The sequence below is a fragment of the Oxyura jamaicensis genome, chromosome 3, assembly GCF_011077185.1.
Source record: "Oxyura jamaicensis isolate SHBP4307 breed ruddy duck chromosome 3, BPBGC_Ojam_1.0, whole genome shotgun sequence".
Taxonomy (NCBI): Eukaryota; Metazoa; Chordata; class Aves; order Anseriformes; family Anatidae; genus Oxyura; species Oxyura jamaicensis.
The window spans coordinates 82,290,111-82,314,254 of NC_048895.1; the positions used below are offsets into that span (position 1 = coordinate 82,290,111).

General features: G+C 41.2%; 2 protein-coding genes and 1 long non-coding RNA gene across 7 annotated transcripts in view; 1 reads left to right on the plus strand and 2 right to left on the minus strand.

The window, feature by feature from the left end:
• The window catches only part of CEP162 (centrosomal protein 162), a 41,378-nt gene extending 38,810 nt beyond the window's left edge, over positions 1-2,568 (plus strand). For both annotated transcript variants that reach the window (XM_035321885.1, XM_035321886.1), the window contains exons 27-28: positions 120-254; positions 1,631-2,568. In XM_035321885.1, coding sequence (XP_035177776.1) covers positions 120-254; positions 1,631-1,849 — 354 coding nt within the window. In that variant the 3' untranslated portion in view covers positions 1,850-2,568. The remainder of the gene's footprint in view (positions 1-119; positions 255-1,630) is intronic.
• Positions 2,569-8,184: 5,616 nt separating this feature from the next.
• MRAP2 (melanocortin 2 receptor accessory protein 2) lies at positions 8,185-23,172 on the minus strand. 4 transcript variants are annotated; one of them, XM_035322877.1, is made up of 7 exons: positions 23,070-23,172; positions 22,235-22,403; positions 19,489-19,634; positions 18,716-18,782; positions 18,297-18,444; positions 13,626-13,725; positions 8,185-8,603 (listed from the first exon to the last, which is right to left on the minus strand). In XM_035322877.1, exons 5-7 carry the CDS (start codon positions 18,421-18,423, stop codon positions 8,210-8,212), a joined length of 621 nt encoding a protein of 206 aa, XP_035178768.1. In that variant the 5' UTR covers positions 18,424-18,444; positions 18,716-18,782; positions 19,489-19,634; positions 22,235-22,403; positions 23,070-23,172; the 3' UTR covers positions 8,185-8,209. The 4 variants fall into 4 exon arrangements, with proteins under 4 accessions (XP_035178768.1, XP_035178766.1, XP_035178767.1 ...); XM_035322875.1 differs by having other exon boundaries at positions 22,999-23,172; XM_035322876.1 differs by lacking the exon at positions 18,716-18,782 and having other exon boundaries at positions 22,999-23,172.
• On the minus strand, positions 11,928-13,510 carry LOC118165008. The gene is made up of 2 exons (XR_004749803.1): positions 12,210-13,510; positions 11,928-12,147 (listed from the first exon to the last, which is right to left on the minus strand). It is a non-coding gene; the product is annotated as an uncharacterized LOC118165008 (long non-coding RNA).
• Positions 23,173-24,144: the final 972 nt, after the last annotated feature.

Below are 24,144 nucleotides of genomic sequence, written 5' to 3' on the forward strand. Positions count from 1 at the left end.
CTTCTACAGCTTTTGAATAGAGTCATTGAACAACACCAATACACTTTTTGTAAAGGCATCTGTTGTTATCACAGTGTTAAGTCCTGTATAAAATTTTAATCAATTATCTGAAATTTTAGGTGGCAAAATTATTGGAAGAACTGAGAGAGGCAAAGGAGAGCCAGAGTCCTGAAATGAAGCATTTCTTGTGTCTGGAAAAGAAAATCAAGCATATAGAGACCAGACATGCAGAAAGAGAACAAAAACTTCAAAAGGTAAACCACAGCATATTCTGCATTTACTGCTCAAGTGCAATTTATTGTTTGAACTGTAACTTTATGGTATGTGCACGGGCTCATTTACCCCATACTAGAGACGGGGGCAAATACTTTTTGATACAGCCATGGTTTGGCCTGCAGATGCAATTAATGTGGTGCTAGTCAGCACTTCCTTGCTTCAATTATACCATGAAAGCTGGTATAGCAGATCTTCATTTTAATTCCAAAAAAGAACTGTGCATAAAACAAGCCTGTAGATTAAGAGCAAACTCTGCCACCACTGATAACTTTTTTGTTTGCATTCTGTCCTACTAAGGCAACTGTAATGCAGTTACTTGTTTACAATATTCATTTGCTTTTGTACATTGTGATAACTTACTACCATTTCCGTAAAATACCAGCTGCTGTCTAGTTTGTGATCCATCTCTTCTGAAATCCTTACATGACCCATAATATTTACTATGTTTTTAATGTATTATTAAAAAAAAAAAAAAAAAGATACTCTGTAACACAACTACTACAAAGTAATTTCATCTTTTCTGCTGTTATTAGCCTTGCTATGCATGAAGCTTTAGGTTTTATTTGTTCTAGTTTTGTACCCTTAATCACATGTAGTGTGGGAACCAAACAGCCCTCAGAACAAATGATAACAAACCTGAACTGGACAATGTATGGAAAAACTAATTGCTGAACAAGGCAGTAGCAGGTTGTCCTTAGTATCAAACTACAACTGGCCTTTAAGTGATAGAGATTTCTTTTAAGAATCTATTAGAGTTGAATAGTGGTGGGTAGTTTCTGATTTCCTGTGACACTTTATGTTGGGTAATACAATAGGATTATGCCATGGATTCATGTGAAAATTAATTCAACCTTGTATCTGCAGCAGCTTCTCACCCTAGTCACTGATCCTTGCTGATAATTCATCCAACGGGTGGCTTTTAAAAGCACAGCAGTAGCACAGAATATGTAATTCAGATTTTGTTTGTTTCTGCTGCAGTGTTCTTTAATTAACACATTTAAATGGCAATTCAAAAAGCTCGTTTTGATTACAAAGGGCTCTACGTTATGTGATCAATTTTTTCTAATGTATTCAAACTTTTAATTGCTGCTCTGGAGAGGCTAAGTCAAATTCTCCTGAGGCTCATTAGTCAGTGATGGCTTCTACCCTTCTGTCATCAGTGCAACTATCTAAAGGCGTTATATTGCCATGAGAACAGTTTTTTGTAATGTTTGGAACAAGTTGTTCCCACTTAACACCAGCACTGGGCTTTGAGACTGTGCATCAAATAAAATGAAGTGGTATATTTTTGCAAAGGAGCAGTGGTGACTATTTGACTAGAAAATCACAATGCTGACTTGCTTGTAATTTGCAGGCAACACAACTAACGCAACATATTACTGAAGCAAGGCAAACCCACGAAGCTGAGAAGTGGAGAACGCTTGCACAACGGAAGAATCAAGAACTGGAGAAATTTCGAGTGGAATTGGATTCAATTTTAGATGTTTTACGAGAACTGCAGAAACAAGGCGTTGTTATTCCAGCACCTAACTCCAGTGGATTCAGTGTAACAGATAACTGCTGGAAGACGTGAGCAGATAAAATTCTGCTTGTGTAATGAACTTACAGTGTTCAGTTATATATGTGCATATAAGAAATGTTATGGGAAATCACTGATGTAATGCTTGTGCATTGAATTACATTGATCTTATCTGAAATCTTGCTGCTTCAAAGGCAGAGCATTAAGCTATACTGCAGTCAAAGTGTGTCATATTTTGTTAGTAATAAAGTTCACGCATTATTTTTTTAAAATAAGAGGAACTTTGAGGTTATTCTGTCAAAAGATTCCACGTGACTTTTTCAGATGCTATAGACCGTTCCTGAATATTCTTAGTGCCTGTATTTTTAGTGCATAGTGTTACCAATAGTTTTCATGCAGTAGGGCGTGGGATCTTCTTCCACCATTTTGCTTCTCCCCCTCTAACTTACAAAACTTTCCAGTTTCTTTAAGATCCCTTTCAAGTTTTTAAATGCTTGAAGTGTTGGAGCAGAGCAGTCATTTTCCGTTGCCATTCTGCTGAAGTGGTAGATGACACAGCAGGAAAGAAGCTGAATGCTGGAGATACCACTACACCTATCCTGTTGACGTGCACACAGCTACATGTACTTACTGCCTGTAAAATAGGGGCTAGTGTAGGAGGCCTTCCTGCTGCATCACTAGTGTGTAACACGGGCTGCCCTGCTCCAGCAGGAAACAGCTGTTACAGCTGTCATCTGGGGGAAAAAAGAAATCTTATCTTGATAAGAGGGTAGTAGAAGAAAATGAAAATATAGTACAGAAAATTAAAGGTAGATAGTGGCTGGAAGAATGGGTTTTTGAATAAAATCAGTCAATTACTAGTTTGACAATGTGAGTACTGAAACTCCTTAAGAATTACATAGGACATACTCAGAGGTTCTAGCTCAATCAATGATACCTTTTTAGAGCAAAGACAAGCTAAAAGCTGGAATGTACAGCTGAGGTCCTCTCCTGTAATTGTGTTAATTCTACACTGTATTTTGTGTCATTGATTTTACCTTATGAAGCTAAGCTTCAAATCAAAAGTGAAATTGTTCAGAGCTGTGTGTAGATATTTATGTCACACTTCATTAGGGACCAGTGGTAAGCATGTATTTTGTCTTATAAAGCATATGACAATGCATAAAGCACAAACTAGTACCACTTGCACCATACAGGCACAGGCAGCTATTTACAAGTCACAATTAACAGTGCAAGATTTTTGAGTACACACAAAAATCTAAAATGTGTGCGCATATATATTTTTTTAAAATTCAAGGATGAATGTAAAACAACCAGAGGTAGTATATTAAGCTTTTCTCAGTATGCGTTTTCTCCCCAGATAATGAGGTATTGGTCTATATTCATAAGATGTTTAAATACAACACTATTTATATATAAAACATCAGGTGTATATACAAATATGCTGCATTTCCTTGATTTGGGACTGTTTTGAAAATAGGTAAAAATGAAGTAATTTTTACTCACCCTTTATTTGCTGTACATGTAACACTATTAAAGCGTGAACTGAAGTGAGATTTTCAAATCATAGCAATTCTTGGGTTCCCAAAGAGGCAAGAGTCCTGGAGGTAGGTATGACTAAGGCAGGGGCTAGGAGAGGTAGGCCTAGGGAAACATTTCTAGTTGCTGGAAATTCATCCTTCTGAACTGTTGCTTCCAATAATTTCTCAAAAGTATAATCTCCACGTTGTTGAAAGAATTATCTTACGCGTTTATGCAGTTCATTCACATACCTTTTACAATTCTTGTATTCAATTCTCAGCAAATACTGTGTCTTTTATACTGTTTGAACTAAATTTCACATTACGTTCTCCTTCAGTCAATTTTTACCTTTAGTGTAAGACAGAACACGATTTCTACTATGTTCTCATAGGTGTTTATGTAGTTGTGCATTCACTGAAGCTTGTTTTTTAATTTGTAAGGCATTTACCATGAGGAACTCTAGCAGGCAGCTGGCTTTGGTGACTCAGTGACCTAGATTATAGATAAGACAGCTGCTTTGATAAAGGAGAACAGCATGTGCAGAAGAGTCACAGCAGAGGTGGCAGACACAAGCACTGTTCTCTTTCAAGTTCTCTGAAACACAGCAGAATTACTCATGTAACAAATTAAGTAGGTTATTGGCATGGATAAAGACTTTATTTGATAGTACATAATGCATTTTCCACTCTGCCCCTTTCTCATCTTTAAACTGTTCTGGAAAAAGAATGAAAACCAGACTCCTGTTACCACTAAACATTCAAATTTTGCTTTACTCCAATTTTGCCTGGACTCTTCAAATAGTTGTCTGCTAAATGTGAATTGTAATGTTTAGCTTTACATACTGTTAACTATATTCCTATTGTCCAAAATCAAGAAAGCACAGGCCTCCAACTCTTGCTGGAATACTACATGGTGAAAGGCTCGGTGCTGTCCTTGCCTGTCAGTACCTGAGGTTATTGCATGGCTTCAGGTGAGATCACCATGGCTCCAGGTGACCTGGCTTTATCATCTGTCATTGCCAGAAGGACAGGATTGAGTGGAAGAAGAGCACAGTTTAATTCCTCCTTTGCCACAGGCTTGTGAATGGTTGCAGGGGGTTTTCATCACAGAACGACAAAAATGTCAGTATTAAAGAATTCAGGAGCTGCAGCTCAGATGTATAAATGCTAAACAGAATGATGTTCACATCAATTACTTTGCCTTTTAGCCTCACAGACAGTATAGACATTGTTAGATTTCAATAGAGAAATTCATGGTTTTACCTTCCCCTTTCTTTTTTCTATCAGCAGATATCTCCTGATTTCACTGTGATTTTTTTAAAGGTATATAACTAAAACTTGTTTATACGCAGAAACAAATATTTACCTTTTAAAACTGGAATATATAATTTGCCCTAGTAAGAGTTGTTACACAATACAATGCATACTTAAGCAAACAAACATATGCAATTATCCCCGTGAAGTTAAATCTACCACAGGTGCTGTACTTACAGTAAATTTGGAGAATAGGCTATAAAATGGACAGCCCAAGCAGTTAGAAAGCTTTCAATAATTCCATTTTCAGACATGAAGATGGGAACACCATTAAGTTCCAAGTATTCCTTTGGAACAATTACCCTGGTCAAAACACTTTTCATTTACTTTGCCTGATGCTGGCTTTCTGGGGAAGAATGCACTTTTCTTTAAAAAACAACATACCATACGAAGCTGATTATTATACCAGTCTTTTCCCATGAGACAAATCATCATGTCTGTTAGTTCTTAAGAGGGAAAAAGAAAGTAAGAACAGTTTTAAAATAATTGCTTTTGAAGACCACAGAAAATTTCTGTATTTGCCTTTGACTGTTCTAATGCACAAGCCTGAATCAGCCTGCATGGTTGCCACGGTACTTCTCAAGTCCCATCAGAGCTGTGCAAAGTGCAGGCTGTAGGGTTGTTTACCTGTAAAAAGGAGCTTGAAGGACATGGTAAAAACAGGAAGGAGGTACGATGAAGAAGTAGAAGAACAGAAGCAGGATTTGAATGTTTAATTACTCTTACAGGATTAACACATGCTTCAAAAGGACACTAAGAATGCAATTCAAATGTGTAGCATGTCCAGTTGGTATTAGCCCTCAGTCATTTTATTAAATGCCTTTCATCACGGCATTAAAGTGTCACCATCTTCCATGCACATGAACACCTTTCCCTTCTCCCCAAAAGCAGCAGTTATGTTCCTAAAGAAAAAGGCTTGAAGATTTAAGGTGGGGGGACAAAAGCTTAGACCACAGTGAACAGCAAGCTTTTCTTTTTCTAGAGCCCAGCCTGCATGATTCTGAAACCAAGCTTTCAAAATAAGCTTCATTTCTTAATAGCAAGAGATGGATAATTTCTTCTGCACAGGTTTCCCCCCCTTAAGCAGCAATTTGTTTTCAAACTTGGCAAAGGGGGAAAGAAAAGATCAAATTTCACTGCAAGCAGCTGATTCGTCCAGAAAAAGGTTATAAAAGCCACATTTAGAAGCAGCAGAGCTCGCTAGCAAGACCATTATTCTATCATGTTTGAGCTTAAATTCAGACAGAAGCTTACCCCTTAGACAGGTGAGATGCTTGAGCTCCCTCAGCAGGAAGCAGCTACCACATTCAGAGCACAGCCCTTTTCCACTCAACTTGAACAGCTGAGCAAAGAGGAATTACACTCTGGAACCACCTAGGGTTTTTCTGCAGAGAAAGGTGGTTGCCTGCCCTAGCTAAGGTGATTTTGGCAAGGCATGGTTACACATATACAGACTACAATGAAAGTTTCAGTCTATTTCCAAAACTGCATTTTAAAACATTTGGGATTGAAGGAACTATTCTCTGCAAACTTTCTGACTTCACTGGAGAACACTTATTTAAGAAGAGCTGTGTGAGACAGCTGTACAGATTTTTGTCTATTTGTCAGTAGATTTTTTTCTGACAGCACAGAGGCACTTCCAGTGCTCTGGTGCTTTCATGGACATATGCAGTACCAATGCTAAGGGAAGGGACAGGAACTCATTTGGTAAGAAAAAAAGAAATGGAAGCCCACAAAAGTTACAGCCTCTGTACCCACGGTTAAGTACTTACAGTGAAAGGAGGCCTTTTCTGCACTGTAAGATACGAGACCCCTCTGCTGCAATCTGTGCAGCTGTGCTCGTTTAATACAGGCTTCGCTTCAGGCTTTTCTTGGGAAGTATTTTCAACAATAATCTGCCAGTTTTAAATAGCCCGTGCTTTTAACACCTACTTAACATGCAAAGAAATGGTGCAAGAAATTACATTTGAAATCACGAAAGGTAGGTGTCGGTGGTTTGTAATAAAGGCAAGGGAGATGAAAGAGGTTTTCCCCACTTCCTATATTCTTTAAATGCACAATCCATTCATTGCTTTTTTCCCCTATTTGTCATTTGAAAGGAAAAGAATGAATTCATCAGACTTTGCACCTGAAGAGTATATCAGCACGCCACTGCTACGTTTTCACTTGGACAAAACCATGATGTATACAAAGCAAATTACTTTCAAAAGAAAAAAAAAAATCCAGTTAGGTTGGGATCTTGAGCCCCCTAGTTTGATACACATGAAGAGCTTCCTGCAAAGCGCTGTTAACTCCAAATCCTGGAAACCTGGTTCTTCTGCCCTCCACATGTGTGCTCTAAAAACATTCAGCCACTAGCTAACCACCTCTTCAAGAAAGCTGACCAAAAAGAAAAAAAAAACACCAGAGTGGCTAAGGTTCAGAACCTTATTTCTTCTCTAAAAAAGAAACTTAAGGATTGAAATTACACCTAATAGCTTTCTTAACAAACCCTAACCTGGGAAATAGCTGTGGTTGCAACACCATCCCAACCAAGTACAGAAAGATGGAGCAAGAACAGCTCAGCTATGCTTCTGGAGCTGGTCCCCTCAAAGCCTCCTAGCTCTTCACTGGCTATCTGGTCAAAAAAAAAAAAAAAAAAAAAGGCAGTTTCTAGAGCCAAAAAGCATAGGAAGGCTGAGCTGATCAGCAAAGCATAAATTACATACAAGTAGTGGCAGTACATTAACTCTGTTGGCAAAAGAAGAATATTTTTCATCTGGTTTCCTGTGATCTAGCTACTGACTTCTGCATTACCAAACTGGCAGCTCACATCAACAACAAGAATTAAATTAATGTGTGTTGGATACTAATTCCAGGGCATCACCGTGCTCCTGGCAGCATGTCACTCTGAAGTACCGTAACTACAGGCACCAATTTGCTTTTACCAGGCAGCAGGTGGTGGTAGCAGTTTGTAAACACAGTAACCAAACAATTTAATGTACAAGGTATTCCCTCTGGAAGTTTGTAAACTGGGCCTCACCTGCACCTAAAGCAGTTAGGCATTAGAAATACAAATTAATGCCATGCAGGTATCCATCGTGCTGCTGTTTCAGGTGTCCTTCTGGGGAGCGGCAGAAGCTGCAGAATCTCCCCAGCGGCTGCCTGCTTATTCCTTGCTTCAGCTGCAGTTTGAGTTCACACTTTTCTTGGCCAAGGAGTTCTCATACACCTCCCAAAGGCGGGCTCCAGCCTTCACAGTCCCCACAAATCGTGGTATCTTCAGAAGTTGGACACGAACAGTCATTTAAAAACCAAACTGAACAGAAAACAAACAAAAACAACAGGGAGCAAACCCAACACTGGGCAAAAGGCTTAGAGGACAGAGGGCATTGGAATAAGGCATTCAGTGTTTTACTTTCATCTAAACTGTTGTCAGCACAGGCATTCTTACATACGATTTAAAAAGGATAAAACAAAGCAGAGGTCCGAAATACCTTCTCCCAACACAACCAGAAGGATGAGAAGGGCTTCCATCTGGAAAAAAAAAAAAAAAAAAAAAAAAAAAAAAACAGGAATTTTTATGTTAAAGTAAAAATTTTCAGTCAAGGATCCGATGGGAAGATTGCATGACCGACTTGCTTTCTAAAATGATAGGTGGCTCTGAGATAAGGAGATCATCCTCTCCTAGTGAAGAGTTCTGCTCCGTGTTCACGAAGTTAGGAATATTAAATTTTGTAAGACAATTCAGGTCCTCCTCAAATGTTCCACTGCTCCTGGGAACATCCTGGAAGTGGATATTACTTTCCAAACCTGGACCTTTCTGACTTGGTTTTGCTTTGTCTAAGTGCTCCACTTCATTAATGCAGAAATGGAAAAGTGATCGGGATTCTTCAGCTATCTGACGAGAAAAGACTCTCTCAGACTCCAGCGGTCTTCCAAAATCTGCCACAAAGCTATTCATCCGGAATCTTTTTTCAGAAGGTTCTGCATTGCTAGGGAAAAGAAGAAAAAAAAAAGTGAGAGCATGAAAGTAGAATTATTGGTATTCTTACCATCAAATCAAGTTTCAGCAGCCATTATGATCAGGAAGAAAGGAAACCCTACAGCTTATCTGCAAGGGACTTAAAAAGTCAGCACTATTTCTTTTCTGCTGCAGCTATTTTAAGTCTTGATTTGTAGTGGTAATTTTTCCTGGGAGTAAGTTATCAATACCCGTACCCTTTAATGGCACTTCTAGCAAGCAGCATACTTTAATAACCAGTTCAGCTCACTGAATGAGCCTACAGAATTTCCTCTTAGACAGTTAACAAGCAGTAGCAAGATTAAAAAAGTTTCATCGAATGCTTTGAGAAAAATCTTTAATAGTGAAAATCTTTGAGAGACGCAGGCAACGCTGCTGTCACTAAAGGAGTAATTGGGTGGTTGGTTGTCCAGACATCAAACCATCGTTTGTACTGACCTCGGCCAATGTCATCCAGACTTCCAAGTTTAAACAGACCACTATAGAAAGACTGGAAGGCTTAAAGAATCAGAAACAGAGCCCAGGAAGGAAAGACATCTTGACATTTCTCTTGGAGTTTTCTATATGTGTTAGCTCAGAACAGTTCCAGTCTACAAATATCTGTGCAGGAGCCACAAACAGTTGAAGGTGAGAAAAGCTCAACCCAGACAAAAGTTAATCACAGAAATCCCCGCTTTCCAAGTGCTCATTTAACCTTTATGACATTATACAAGAATTGGAGCCTAACAAAATCATTTGCACTGGCCTTCAAATCAAACCAGCCCTCTAGTTTGTCAAAACAGTATTGGCTCATTTTGCATTTCAAAGTGAAGCATGCAGAAGAAGCTTAATGTTTAAACCGATGCAAGACACAGGATTAGCTAAATAATAATCTACTGGGTACGCAGCAGGAGGCAAACACCCGATCACCGAATATCCTGAGTCGGAAGGGACCCACAAGGATCATCGATCGAAACAGACTGGAATAACGCCACAGTAACCTTCAGAAGAGGTGACTATGACATATTTGTAATGCAGCTGAAAGCACCACTGAGCTGCCTATATGGCTTTGCAGAAAAGGAGTGCCTGTACGGTTTTGTGGCTCAGAGTGGAGCTGGCAAGCACATTGAGAATGAACATTGTAAGCCTAGGAAGAAAGTTTTAAAATGTATCCACTACGGAAGCAAAACTAGCTTCTAGGTGCAGGAAGCCCTTTATAACCCAGCCGGGCAGGAAGGAGCAAGGCTTACTGCACAGAAGGGCACGCAGGACCGGCAACAGCAACCTAATCTTAATGGAGGAATAGACGACGCAGAGAAATTTTACAACGGCCAAGTTTTTGAGGACTTATTATAGAGAACGATCCTGTGCTGAACAGGGAGCACATGATCTAGTATACAGTCAGACTGTCAGATTCTGAAATTCATCAACAACATCTTGCTGTATTTTGGGGAAGATTTTTAAACTAGACTAAAAATGTTGATAGCCTTGCCCACTATAGTACCCAAGCATATCTCAGGGTACAGATTTCCAGAAGACTGATAAAACAAGAGAAGCAGTTTCAGAAATCCCAGCTCTACGTTTGGAGAGCCACAGTAGAGAGCCAACCTACTCCTATTGCAGTATTTGGGCCAAGAGGATTCTGAGTCCCAGAAGCTGCAATTAAGAGCAGGATGGTGAAACACCAGACACCTCGAGCATCACACTTAAAGAAAACCACTCGAACAAGCAGTCGACAGTGAACTAATGCAGGGGAACTGAGCTCCCTTCTGGGAATTTTCTGGCCTGTGATACTGGGTTCTGGTTGCAGCACTGAGCTCTGGCCTCTGCCCAACAAACTCAAGTGTACCATCAAGGTACAGACAATGGTTTGTGGAATACCTTTCTACTGACTTGGGACTGTCACTTCAGATTCCTCTGTAGCTTAAGCAACCCTTCTCCCAGCACCATGGAAAGGAATAAATAGCCAATCCTCCAGAACAAGCAGGGTTGGGCAGCCCAAAGGGACCTTGTGAGATCTAAGCAGCTCCTTAGTACCTGAGAAACTTTCCTAAGTTTTCAGCAAATATACAAAAACATCTCTAGATGTTTTTGGTTCAGTGAATCAGTATTTCTCTGAGTGGATCCCCCCTGAATTCTTGTCCAAAACCAGTTCATTTCTTGGGAAACAAAAAGGTCATTTCACCTTGACCACAACTAATTCTACAACCTGCCTCAATACCTGCATGCAGCCCTGTAATCACAAGGGCCAGCATTTTGTACAGACCGGTTACATGAGCAGACTTGCACATCTGTTAGATAAAACTGTTGGAGAGTGTTCAGAGGAGGGCAATGAAGATGGTGAAGGGCCTGGAGAGGAAAACATATGAGGAGCAGCTGAGATCACTGGGCCTGTTCAGCCTGGAAAAGAGGAGGCTGAGGGGGGACTTCATCGCAGTCTACAGCTTCCTTGCGAGGGGGAGTGGAGGGGCAGGCACCGCCCTATTCTCCTTAATCACCAGTGACAGGACCCACAAGCTGAGGCAGGGGAGGTTTAGGCTGGACATCAGGAAGAGGTTCTTCACAAAGAGGGTGGTTGCGCACTGGAACAGGGAAGTAGTCACTGCACCAAGCCCGTATGAATTTAAGAAGAGTTTAGACTGTGCACTTAGTCACATGGTCTGAAGTTTTGGGTAGACCTGTGGTGCCAGGAGTTGGACTCGATGATCCTTATGGGTCCCTTCCAACTCGCGATATTCTATGATTCTGAGTGACGAAGAAGAGTAAGGCAGAAACTTCAGAAAATTTCAGGCAGAAATTGAGAAAAATTAATTGATCTCTTTTTGGACAAGCTAATGTTCTACATCTACTAATACATGGGAACAAAAGAAAAGTGCAACAGGTATCATTTCCATTACTGATTACATTTCTGCCTCCTCATCCATGTCCTGAACCTCTTCTCTTGGGCTGAGGACGTACCCAAACCTGAACATCTTGTCCACTTTTAAGAAGAACATGTTACCATGCCCCTTTATATTGAGCCAAGAAAAGCATACTACTAGAAAAATCAGAGCATTCTACTTTGGATCCATCCATCTGAACCCAGTTACACTTCTCTCTCACGTTAATGGTACTTTAAAGAACAGCCAGAATGACTTCCTGAAGTCAGGACACATCCATCAACCACAATGGCTTTCTCCCAAGACCTAGGGATCCCATTAACATCTATTTCTAAAGGACGGCTGCAAGACAGCCCACTAATGAAACTATGAGTCATGAAGAATCCAGTGAGCTGTAAAGACAAAATGCAGGCAAAATAAATCCATAGTCTACACTGTTTTTGCAAGTAGGTATTTATGTTCTCCAGTTTTTATATATATGCAGCAAAACTAAGATCCATCAATAGTATTCGCTGCCCTTAGTGTATCTCTGGATGTTCTTTTTCCAGTACTGTACACAGTAAGTTATCAGATCTCAAAAAAAAAAAAAGCTTAAATGTGTTAAAGGCACCAACTCAGCATATGGAATTAAGTGGACAAATATACAAGCACATAGCTCTCAAAGCTGCCAAGGAATTTTAAAGTACGCACAGAAAGGAAATGTCTGGGCTGTGTTCAACACCTGAAGAAAAAATATATTAAGATTTAGGATGGAGGGGACCCATGGAGGTCCCTAGTCCAATGCCCTGATCAAGGCAAGACCAACTGTGAATTCAGGTCACGTTGCTCAAGGCTTTATCTGGACACAGAAGTTGACCAAAGACAGAGGTTTCACAAACTCTCTAGACAGCCTGTTCCAAGAATATTGATGAAGCAAGCAGAAATGCAGTGGTATATATCAAGCAGCCCTCTGCTACTTTAATGTACACTTTTACAAGCACACAGACATTCTGATAAACACCCATGTAAAATTCTCATTGTCACGTATTTGACTTCATCACTTCCTCCCCCCACCTTGTATCATTCATGTACGTACAAACCTGGATGCTAACAAAGAAGATCCCGAGGGAAAAGAGACAGCACACCAGTATTTACAAAGACTTTAAATGTATTTGAGAGCAGAGCATGGCTTTTTTTTTTTGGTTTTGTTTTGACAATACATAAGGGAGGCAAAAATCCCAGCTATGAAATTCAGCAAGTCAGTTCCGGGAAGCTGAATTCTTCTGCCTGCTTCCTTCTCACAGAAGCAAAAATGCAGGAGCAGAGCCAGGAGCTCACCGTACCCGCAGGTCCTCCCTAACACACGCCTGCCTCTGGAGATAAGCTATTACAAACTGCCAGATGCAGCCGTCCTACGAGTAACCAGCACAGGGCCCTCAGGAGGCAGACAGGCAGGCTGCGTCAGGAAGAGATAACAGCAGACAATTGCCTTTCTCAATCAGCTTCTCATCACTGCTACCTGCCTGCGAGCCTTCTCACCCTCCAGAGAGCCTTTTGATTTCTTCTTGATGACAAGCAAACCTGGGAGGAGACGTGGGCTCAGGCTTTCTCAGAGGGACGCTGAACTGCTTGAAGCATCAGACTTGCAGATAAGCGGTTGAGCCAAGGCATGGTGTGCACCTACAGATCAGCCAGAAGGAGGTGGAGAACGGCTTCCTTTGCGACTAAGAGGACTCCAGTGTTAAGAAGTAAGGAGCTGATTGGGACTTCCCCATCTACTGCAATTTATCAGCAGAAACTAAGACACTTGGAGGCTCGTTGAGCTACAGGGTTAAGGGAAGGTCTTGCAAACATTACTGACATCGACGTTTTGGACTTGAATACAAACATGTAAAACCCTCCACACTTCAACATTCTTAAGTCAGTACCTGCATTGTATTTATTTTGTACCTACCCTGTCAACACTCATGGGTTTTTTCAAACACTTGAAACGAAAGAAATATTTTAAAGACACACAGCAGCCCTTCATAAGAACGGAGTAGAAAAAGGCTGCCCTGTGTCAGCGCAATGCCAGCACTCTCACTGGCTGTTTGTAGGCTGCAGAACACCACGCGGGCCACCGAGGCTGCATTTGTTATTCCAGTTCTTGGACTCACTCTTGATGTGGCGCTCCAGTCTTCGTCAGCAGAGTCAGGACAAAGAACATGAAGATGACAAAGACTGCAAGACCAACCCAAAATCCAATCACAATGGAATCTGGTGAAAAAGAGAAAACAATACAATCAGCATTTCACCTGCACTTGCAGAAAGTTCCCTTCCATGTGCAGTATGGGACTACAGATCCCAAAAAAACTTTGCATCTTATTCCTGATTGGCAAAATGGGAAGAATAATAAGGTTTATTTTTGAATGGAAAGCTGACAGTGAGCCTCTAATTTCTAGCCCAAATTTTACTCACATCCAGACAAACCAGAAAGATGCTGAAAACGGGACTGAATTCTCTGCTATTAAATGAAAAGCAGCTCCCTTTGTTATGCCTGGCCCACGTCCAAGCACTGCTTTGGAAACAATTCAGTACTGGCACTCAGAACAGGATTATCTGATTTTCAGCAAAACCCCCCGTCCCTATGTAGCACTGAACTCCTGCTCTTTTGAATGATTTCTGCCCGACACCACTGGGGTTCCAGGTTTTGACGGATCTCTTTGGCACAACAGGCTTAGGAAGATTTAGCTGTCTTTCAGTGGTACAAGTGGGACAAACAGTTCCAAACAATTAGTAACCATAGCCCACAGTTATAGAGCACCAAGCCACAACATGACTTGGTCCCGGACCTGTAGTCTGCAGGTGGTTTTCCACCTGTCCTTTCAGTTGGGTTACTTTTAGTTTATGCGAATATTCAAAACTTGCACTGTAGAAGTTTAATTTATTAACACATAGACAAGCCAGAGGAAAGTCTCAGCCAGGGCAAGCTCTCGTCACACAGCTACCCCTGAACCTCAACGATCCCCACCCAACGCAGAGCTCCTCGACAAGCTGTCTGAGCCAGTGCAGCCGGCAGAGCGCAGAACATTCACCAGTACCTCGAACACTCAGTCTCCTACAGGACTGACTGAAGACACCAGAAAACGAGGAACCGGCCCGCCTGCCTGGTGCTTGGCCCCAGTGGTTAATCACACTCCCACTGTGAAATATCTTCCACGTTAAAGGCAGATCTGGAAACTAGAAATCAATTGAAACCATTTGCTCTATCTGTGTGAAGAAAAAGTGCCTGCTGCAACTCGACATTTTCTCCCTGTAAAAATACTCGATCATAATCAAGTCACCCCTTAACCCCATTTTCTGGTAAACTAAGGAGGTTAAGTTTCAAGTCTCACTGCAAGTTTTTTTCCATCTCTCCTCAACATCCTTTAAAATAACCGAAGGTAGTTCAAGTATAGGTCTTCACGATGAGTAGAAAATGGGCAAAAACATCACCCCCTACTAACACTCCGTACTCTTTCCAAAGTTTGGAATATTCCTTTAAGCTTCAAGCGTACCGGTAAGAGTTTATTTCTGCAATTCTGTGCATTGTGAGCGCTAAATTATTTTCGGAATCATTCTGTATATGTATAGCCTGTACTCGCTGTTGCAAGATTCATCATGCATTTCACCTTATTAATACAAGATAGTTCATGGTTATTTATCATCTTATTAGACTTTGCAGTACCTGCAAATTTGGTCTGGAAAGAAATACTCCCATTAAGCAATTCACTACTTAACCAATTGCATTGGTAAGCAAAACAAAATATGGTCAAATAGGATGCTTTCAAAATACACGCATAGATCATATTGATCAAGTTGAAAAATGAATACATCAGACAATCTTGATTTTTCTTAATTGACAAATTACTACTTTGCACAAAAAATCACATCAGCTGGCATTGTGCGCTCCCATCATTCATGATAAGCAAGCCTTCCTCAGGATTTGTTTGGTGTTTTGCCCCCTGGAAGAGAACTCCTACGCTTACTGAGCATACAGCTACATCTTGCTTGCTTCACTGTGGCTGCTGACACTAGAAACCCTCTGCTGTATCAGTGACATTCTTTGGGTTTCTTTAAAATTACAGCAGCAGGCCAGAAATCTCTTTAGTATTGCATTTCAGTCTCACTCATTTAAGTGCAAATTATCCAAACCTGTTAATTTCTAAACATTTATTCAAAATAAATAGTACATCTGACTACTGTATTCAAAATAAATGCTAAGACTACATTTATAATACCAGCCCGAGTTACAGATAGATCAGGAAGGCATCCCATCACCCTTGCAACTTTTACTGAGTCCTCCTAGCACAGATTCAATATCCTCTGATCATTCCTACCTTTTTTACTTCTCTCTGATGTTACCAAGGCTGCTTCTGTTCCAAATGCACAAAAAAATGTTTGCACCTCTATCAGCCACAGATAACTCCTGGTTATCTTTCTCTATTTACTTTAGAAAGCTTTAGTTTATAAAACATCTGGTGCCTACTTTTCTGGATTTTCTGATTTCTAGTTTCTGCCTTCACTTCTGCTCAGGCAGAAAATGCAGTCGGCTTTTAAAACAACAATTCAGGACGTTTATTCCTTTGCTCTCTTTACAATTCCCGGTACAACATACAGATAAGCCTAGAACACCATTTTAACTTTACGTTGTAAAGCAGATCACCAAAGCAGAGCCTCATTGCTTTCACATCGGTTCTTTTATCAGTATTGTTATTCTACCTGTACCACAAAAATCTTAGAATATCACAGCTGAGGAAGACAGAGTATTTCCAAGTGTGAGTACATGTACAAAGCCCCAACCTCACCATTTGTGATGCTTGCTTCAACAGAATGTAAAATTTTTTGTTAGCAAAAGCTGAAAAATCAGTCTGCATGTGGCTGTGCAAAAAAAAATGAGATTTAAGGGTTCTTATGTGGCTAAAAAAAAAAAAAAAAAAAGAGAGCCAGCAAATTAAAAAGTGAGGACTTGTCAGTATTCAAAGTCTCCATGACAATGCAGCCCTAACAATCTCCTCTCACACGTTCAGATTTCAGTGAGACTGAATGTCTGACCATGTTGCTTCCTCAATCCTCAACAGGCCCAACTCAGCTGGAATTACCTAGAACAAGGTATTTATTGAAATATCATCGCATATGCAACAAAGACATAAACTGTTCCTTTACTAGATTAAAATCAACCCATTGAGAATGCAGTAACACTACAGTAAAGAGAGGCAACTCCAATCTATCAGTTAAAGAAGTGAGATGAAACACGAAAGCAGAAGGGACTTCCTAAGTAACAGATTCAATACTGCTATTAGCCCCTCTCTAACAAGCGTTGTCCTGAGCCCTACAAACAGCACAGCCAGACAGCAAAGCCGAGCTGCCATACCCAGCATGGCAAGCAGCTCAATGGCAATCCGAGATTCGTTTTGCCACTAGACCTGCAGCAGTTCAGAGACAGCTATCATTTATATTTGTTCTCCCATCACACTGACACACAGAGCTAAAACGATGGTGAGTACACACGTGGCAGCTCATCTTTGTAATCAGTGATCTCTGTAATCAGGTTTGATCTCTGATTAAGCGGAGGAAAGGAATATAAATTGGAAACATGATAAAACTAACCTACATTTTTCAAGTACCTAACATTTGTAAAAACAGAGAATAATCAGCAGACTTCTATAAAAAAAATTAAAGGTAAAGTATAACTCAAGCCAAACAGTAGCTTCTGGTCTAGCTCTTGTGTTCTGGAAGTTGTAAGAACTTCTTTGAGTTCTTCTGAATCTCCCAGTGCCTCCCCAAAGCCTCCCGACTGCACGGAAGCAAGGCAGATCAGCCTTTCCGAGCTACTGATTGCCACGGCAAGCACTTCTCCTTCCCAGTCTGAATCCGCACCACAATGAATGAGGCAGGAAGGATGGATCCCAGCCTGGACCAGCGCCCTGGTACTGGATGGGGATCCTGCCCAACTACTTCAAAGACTGGTGCTCAAACATTTGCACAGTGTATTCAGCTGAGAAACAGTGGGACAAGATGGTTTGCTTCTCTTTGGAAAAGTGCTTGCAGAACACATCCCAGAGCTTTGAGTTAGTTTGTCCATTTTTTAAAAAAAAAAAAAACCTTCCCCTCTCTCCCCCCCCCCCAAATAAAAAAAAAAAATATCTAGAAGTCAAAGTTACTGTCACCAAATTTATTGTCAAATAAATATTGGCCGGGTTGCACTAACTTGTCCTAGCTAAACCTCCTCTTGGAGATAATTTTCATCTCTGATCTCTATCCTCCACTTTCTACTTGTACTGTAATTAAACAGCTCCAGCACTAGTACAATGCTAAATTGACATAAGCATTCTGGGAAGAAAATCCTAACAATAAAAGTTTCTTCAGAAAAAGAAAATTCTTCTTTCAAGTCTCTTGAAAGCCTTATACTTATTTTTATAAAGGAAAAACAAAAGCAGTAAGGCTGCCCACCAATGCCCTTTTCACATTACCGGGAACAAGAACAGAACATGGATTGCAGCAAGTAGGCACCAGAAGCAGCAGGGGCTGCACTTACTGTTATAAACAGTTCTTAGTAGTCTGCTATCCCTTAGCACTGATAAATTCCTACTACACTCAGGAAACCCATGGTGCTCCTACACATAAGGAAAGCAGTCAACAAAATGACAGAAGAAACAATTACAATAATCCAATAAAGAGGTTAAAAGCTAATTGTTGAGAAATCAGAACACTCAGAGAGACTTTTGTACAATAATCAGCTCTAAGTGAAGAGCAATGATAAGATGGGGAAGCTCAGCTGAAATAAAGTATGTCTGTACTGAACTTACATTTATGAGCCTTCAGGCCTTCAAACGACACCGGTCCGTACTCATAGTACTCGTACTCCCAGGTGTAATCAGAGTTGGACAAGGCCTGCTGGGAGGTTCTGTTAGAAATCAGCCTCAGGGCAGACATCTTGCACTATGACAAATGTCCCTGTGGATACGAAATGCGTTAGTACAGAATACATTTTTCTCACACATCTTTTGATTTTACCCAGCATCTTTTCTTACTTAGGGGATTCTCTCTTGCCACTGTTCCCAAGATGAACCGCTCATGCTTACAAAGATCCTCCCACCATTAAACCCAGTATCACTGCCCATCAGGCAGGGCCATCACAAGCCCTCTCTCCCTTTCCTCAGTCTTTGCTGGCCAACCACCAGCCAGCACAGCTTCTCTTTAATGGATACAGAGAAGCTACGCTCACCTCTGCAGAGATGCTTGTAAGTATAAGAAGCATCAAAACCAGGCTCCTCAGAACGTAGTTTTCATAGCTGAAAAAAATAGTAAATACCAAAGACCACCATCCTCAGCAGCTTAGGATGAATGTTGACATGAAAATCTGGGTGCAGAGCTAGCTAGAATGCCAGGCTCAAAGGCCTGTATCACTCAAAGTCCAGCCGGCAGCTGGTTACCAGTCCCTTTAGGTACTGATGCTGGGCTAATACTGTTTTAAATCTTTCTTAAAGAGCTGGATGATGAGACAGAGTGCACTGGCAGCAAGTTCACAGATTAATGGGGAGGACAGTCCAAAGACTGGAGGGCAGACTGCTATTCAGGACCCAGACAAGCTGGAAAATTCAGCGGCTGGGAACCCAGCTGACTGCTGGGGAACAGCTCGGCAGGAAAGGACCTGAGGGTCCCCCCAACAGCACGAGTCACCAGCATGCCCCTGTGTAACTAGCACATCACGAGAAGCATTTCTTCTCTATTCAGTGCTGCTGGGACAGTGTCTGTGGTACCACATCTGGGTTTGGTGTCCTCACAAGAGGCTGAGGGAACTGGGTTTGTTCAGCCTGGAGAAGAGAAGGCTCAAAGGTGACAGTAGATGGCTCTGAGGTCTAAGTTACAGTTAGAGGGCACAGAGAAGACTGAGCCAGACCCTTCTCAGAGGTGGACAACAACAGGTCAATAGGCAACAGACACAAGTTGAGACGTGAAATTTCAATTAGATAGGACAAAAAAAAAAAAAAAACTTACCTGATTTAGCTGAACATGCTTTGAGCAGGAGGTTAGACCAGATGACCACCAGAGGTCTCTTCCAACCTTTTTCTGTGCTAGAAGTTTCAATACGCCACTGCAGAAGGAAAGTAACAGGAGTGATTTTCCCCAAAAATCAACAAAACCTGCAGGGCAACATTGCTCATTATTAAAAGTTGGCCTGATAGATATTTTGTCATTCCAGCACTGCACTAGGGATTTGCATTTTGCAGAGTAATTTTTCAAGACTAGACATCCTACACACACCAAAAGAGCCTATCTCCACACAAAACATCTGCCGCAGCAACTGGAATCAGAACATCTAACCTGAGGTTTATTACAAAATAGCATTCCATAAGAAACTGTTCAGTGCTTTACAAAAAGTAAATTGAGCTTGGGTAATTTTGCATTCAATTTAAACCCAGCAGGGTGAAGACTTCACGTGGCTTGTAAAACTATTGCAATTAGCTGTTCTGTGGACGATGAAACTTCTCATAGTACAAAGTCAAATCCAGGTAAAACTTCTTGGGAAAAAAAAAAAAAAAGGACCCTAAGTACCCATGTCACTCACATTAGCTGAAACTTCAGTCTTCTGTTAAATTTGATAAGGCTGTGTGCGAGTAAAGGACATTGTTCAAATACTAGGAGGGACATGCAGAAAGACCAGGAATCGGGCAAAATGAGGAACACAAATTCACTCTAGAAGCATAAGCAGCCCTCCAAGTTCATAAAAAACAGTTATCTTTCTGTAAAAAGTGATATATCATTTAAAACAAGAAATGGATCTATTTTTCAAACTCAAACCGGCCTAATTTTAAGGATTAGCCATTCACCCATGGTGGGAGGCTGGAAGGGAGGATGTTTTTTTGAGCAAGAATAAGGTGTTTCATTACCCTCACCCTTCTTCAGCCACTCACAAAGCTCCCAACTAGACTAAATAGACTAAAGCACAGCAGGTGAGGAAAATGAGGCTTTAGTGGCTGCAATGTCCAATCCAGTTCATGACTCAGGATGTGTTCCATCCTCTACTTCCTTAAGGGTCTGAAGGAACATGACAGAAAAGGGTTAAGTAATTTCAAGTGCTCGTGTTAAAGTTCCTCCTTTGCTTTCTCAGTGACTTGAAAACTTTCCTTATTTCCTGGAATAAAAGAGAATGTCTAATTAAGCTTTAGATAGAGTTTTTCTTGTTTTCTAAAATCAACTAAGTTAACTTCTGCCTTCTGGAAAAAGCAAATGGCACAGAGGACAAACTATGATTTTTGTCCTAGTCTGCTCCCAGCACAGCTCTATCACTTGTCTCTTACAAAATTCTGCATTTCATTTTTGTGACTGACCCCTGAGGGTTCCCATCATCTTTTTCCCTTCCCCTCAGTGTTTTCTTGATGATGCATCTCCTGTCAGATTTTATCAGCATGTTCCTGTCTAAGCCTGCTTTTCTCTTTCGCAGCCTTCTAGAGGAATGTCTTACTTAGATATTTCTTGTATGGCTTCAGTGTTCATTGTCACCACCTCTCTTTTAGCATTATCATAAATCCACAGGCAGAAAACTTCAGAATAGGATATATGAACAGTCCAAAAAACGTTTCTTCATCTACCTCAAATGCAAGGAGATAGGATAATAGAATATTCTGAGTTAGAAGGAACCCACAAGGATCACTGAGTCCAACTCCTGGTTCCACACAGGACCACCCAAAAAAAAAAATAAAAAAAATCAAACCATCTCTGAGAGTGTTGTCCACAGGCTTGGTGCTGTGATGACTAACGTGTGGAGCCTGTCCCAGTGCCTGACCACCCTGTCAGTGAAGAACCTTTTCCTAACACCCAGCCTGAACCTCCTGTTTCAACTTCACGCTGTTAAGTAGGCGTCATACAGATCCCTCCCCCCAGCCTAGTCACCAGTATCTATTTGGGATCTGTGAGAAGAGTCACAAAAGAATTTGTCCTGGTTTAGCTGTAGATTCAGACTCAAAGTTCCAGCATATCACCACTGGCTACAGGCATTTCTACACTTACTTCAGTTGTGGATCAGCCACTATCAGAGGGACAGGTGCTTACTGACACTTTAGCCACTGGCTCCCTGCCTAACTTGTTATCCAGCCTTTGTGGGACATAAAACCTGCCTTTAAATGATCCAGTAGAGCTAAACATAAGCATTGTCCCAACGTAGCTTGTACATCACTTGTAAGCTTTGTCTGTCCAAACGTTTCTAAAACCTTGGCCTGAAACACATTAAAACAAACCTTCTCTTCTACATGCCTGTCTGTTGACTGATGTATACAGCTCACACTGGCTCTTCTTCTTTCAGAAACAAGTAAATGAGCAGTAAAAAGCTTTATTTTGCTCATTCAAGAAAACCCACAGCAGGGCTGTGCTCAGTGCTACCAAGCAGGAGGTCCAGGCAGGTTAGTCACCTGTTAACTAAGAAGGACAAGCCCTCATGGCCTTCTTCTGGAGCACTGGCTTGGTATCTCTGAAGACTAAGGGATGCCAACAGGCAGTGCGACACTCCCCATGGAGACTCGACTGCAACTCCTGGAGCTGAATTATACCTTCATGAGATCTCGTTCATAACCTTTGTGAAAGTCTGTAAGGTCACAGCTGCCTGCCAGTGGTACTCGTGCAAGCACTCAGTCTCTGCAAAATCCACGTCTCTGAATTGCAGCAGTGGTGTGCAGACACCACTAAGGTTCGACTAGTTGAAACACTCTGGATGTCACCAGCACATTTGCTCTGCACAGCCACTTACCTTTCAAGCTGACACCCAGTCGCTTTAAGGGCAAAGCTGGGCACACGCCGTACCTGAAGCACAGCTTTGTGGTTCACACTGCCACTGGGGCCACAAAGGCAAATCCGTTTTTGTGTGCATCTGGAACTGGTCTTAGATGTCACCAGCAACAGCCACCTTCAACTCCGACCTGCATGCACAAGAGTAAATCCATGTGGGCTGGTCAAAGTAGTGTTCATTGCTAGAGCAACATAAACTACCAATATTGTAGACACAAGCAAGGAGGTAAGTTTTCAATCAAAAACTACATTAATTTTCCACTTTTCCATTCTGCTTACTTCCATAGAGACCAAACATTTTACAGACTTCATAGACTAAACAAATTGTTGGTCACTTGCAAACTGTGAAGATCCCAAAAGCCGGGCGGAAACAGAAATCAGCAGCATTTCAAACTGTGATAAGTCTGAGAAAGCTTAGCACTGCATCCTGATGCATCAGCTCCACCGGCAAGGCAGTACAATTAAACCAGAAGTGCTGGCTACAAGAAGGTAACAAACTCAAGCTGTTCCTGTGCCCCCTCAGTCCCCATACCACCACCAATATTCTGCTTGCAGGGGGCAGGGGAACAAGCCCTCATCACCACTGCATTGCTTTTTACTCCATCCTGAGGACTAAGAGGCAAAGTCACAGAGAAAGAACTGAATGAGGAAAGCAAGCACAAATCTGTTTACTCTGCACTGCAGGAGCTAAAACGTAACAGAGCTCTTATCTTTTTACAACCATACCACACGGCTATTGCTTCGAACAAGCTGTGCCACTTCTGAGCACTGATGAGAAAGGAGTCTGCAGCAGATACTTAGCCAAATGGTCCTCGCTTCTTTCCAGTTCTCAAGATCCTAGATGTGCAGGGTTTGAGATCCAGCTTGAGGTCTTGTACGGGGTATACCCAATCTTCTCACCTGCAATAAGAGAGGAAAGCAAGCAATACAAAAGCAAAATTTAGCAAGGAAAAATAGCAGGATAATTGGAAACTGAATGTACAATTAAAATCAATCATACATGCTAACTTTGAGTACATAGCACCTGGGACTTTTCTTGGAAAGAAAAGAAAGTACCAATATTAACAACTCAGAACAGCACCATCTGCATGAGCTATTGCACTGCAACAGCAAGAATAATTTTAGATTCATCACAAAAGGGCTTTATAACAATGGTACAGAAAAACACTAATTTAGTCTAGGGGAACTAAGGACAAGAAATGAAAGATCACAAGCAGCTGTGCTGTATGCTCCTGTATTACACATCACATAACATACATTTTAATATCCTTGCAAATGTAAAGTAGACTCCAGCACCTGCTTATCCAACATGCATATGAATTCTCACGAAAATGTCTAATTTTCCACGAACTAGCACTTAACGTCTTACACTGTTTTGCTGCAGTGTAGAAGGTCTCCACGCCATTATGTACAATTTGCATGCTAATCATATGGCCACTGCTTGTGCCTAGTTTAAAAGCAATGACTTCATGAATTTAAAGTCAAAATTAACAAATAAAAGATGAAAACAGTTTGCCAAGTATTGTGCTAAGATGTCAATCATATACACAAACACTAATGCCCGCTTTGTAGTTCCACTCAGTCGGGGCCACCTGAAGCTTGGCAGAAACTAATGTGAAATCACATTGTACTGTGAGTTCACAGACAACTACACGGATTTGAAAAAAAGACAAAGCAACACTATGTATGCTTGCTTTTAAGTCTTGTCTGAGAAGAAAGCTGAATTATACCTAATGGGACATCACAAAAGCTATATATCCCTCCTATTTTTAAAAAGTTTCAATCCCGAGCTGACAATAAAGAGACAGGGAACTGTCAGTTAGTACAGAGCTACTGGAACTTGCTCCCAAAACACACACTGAAGCAACAAGC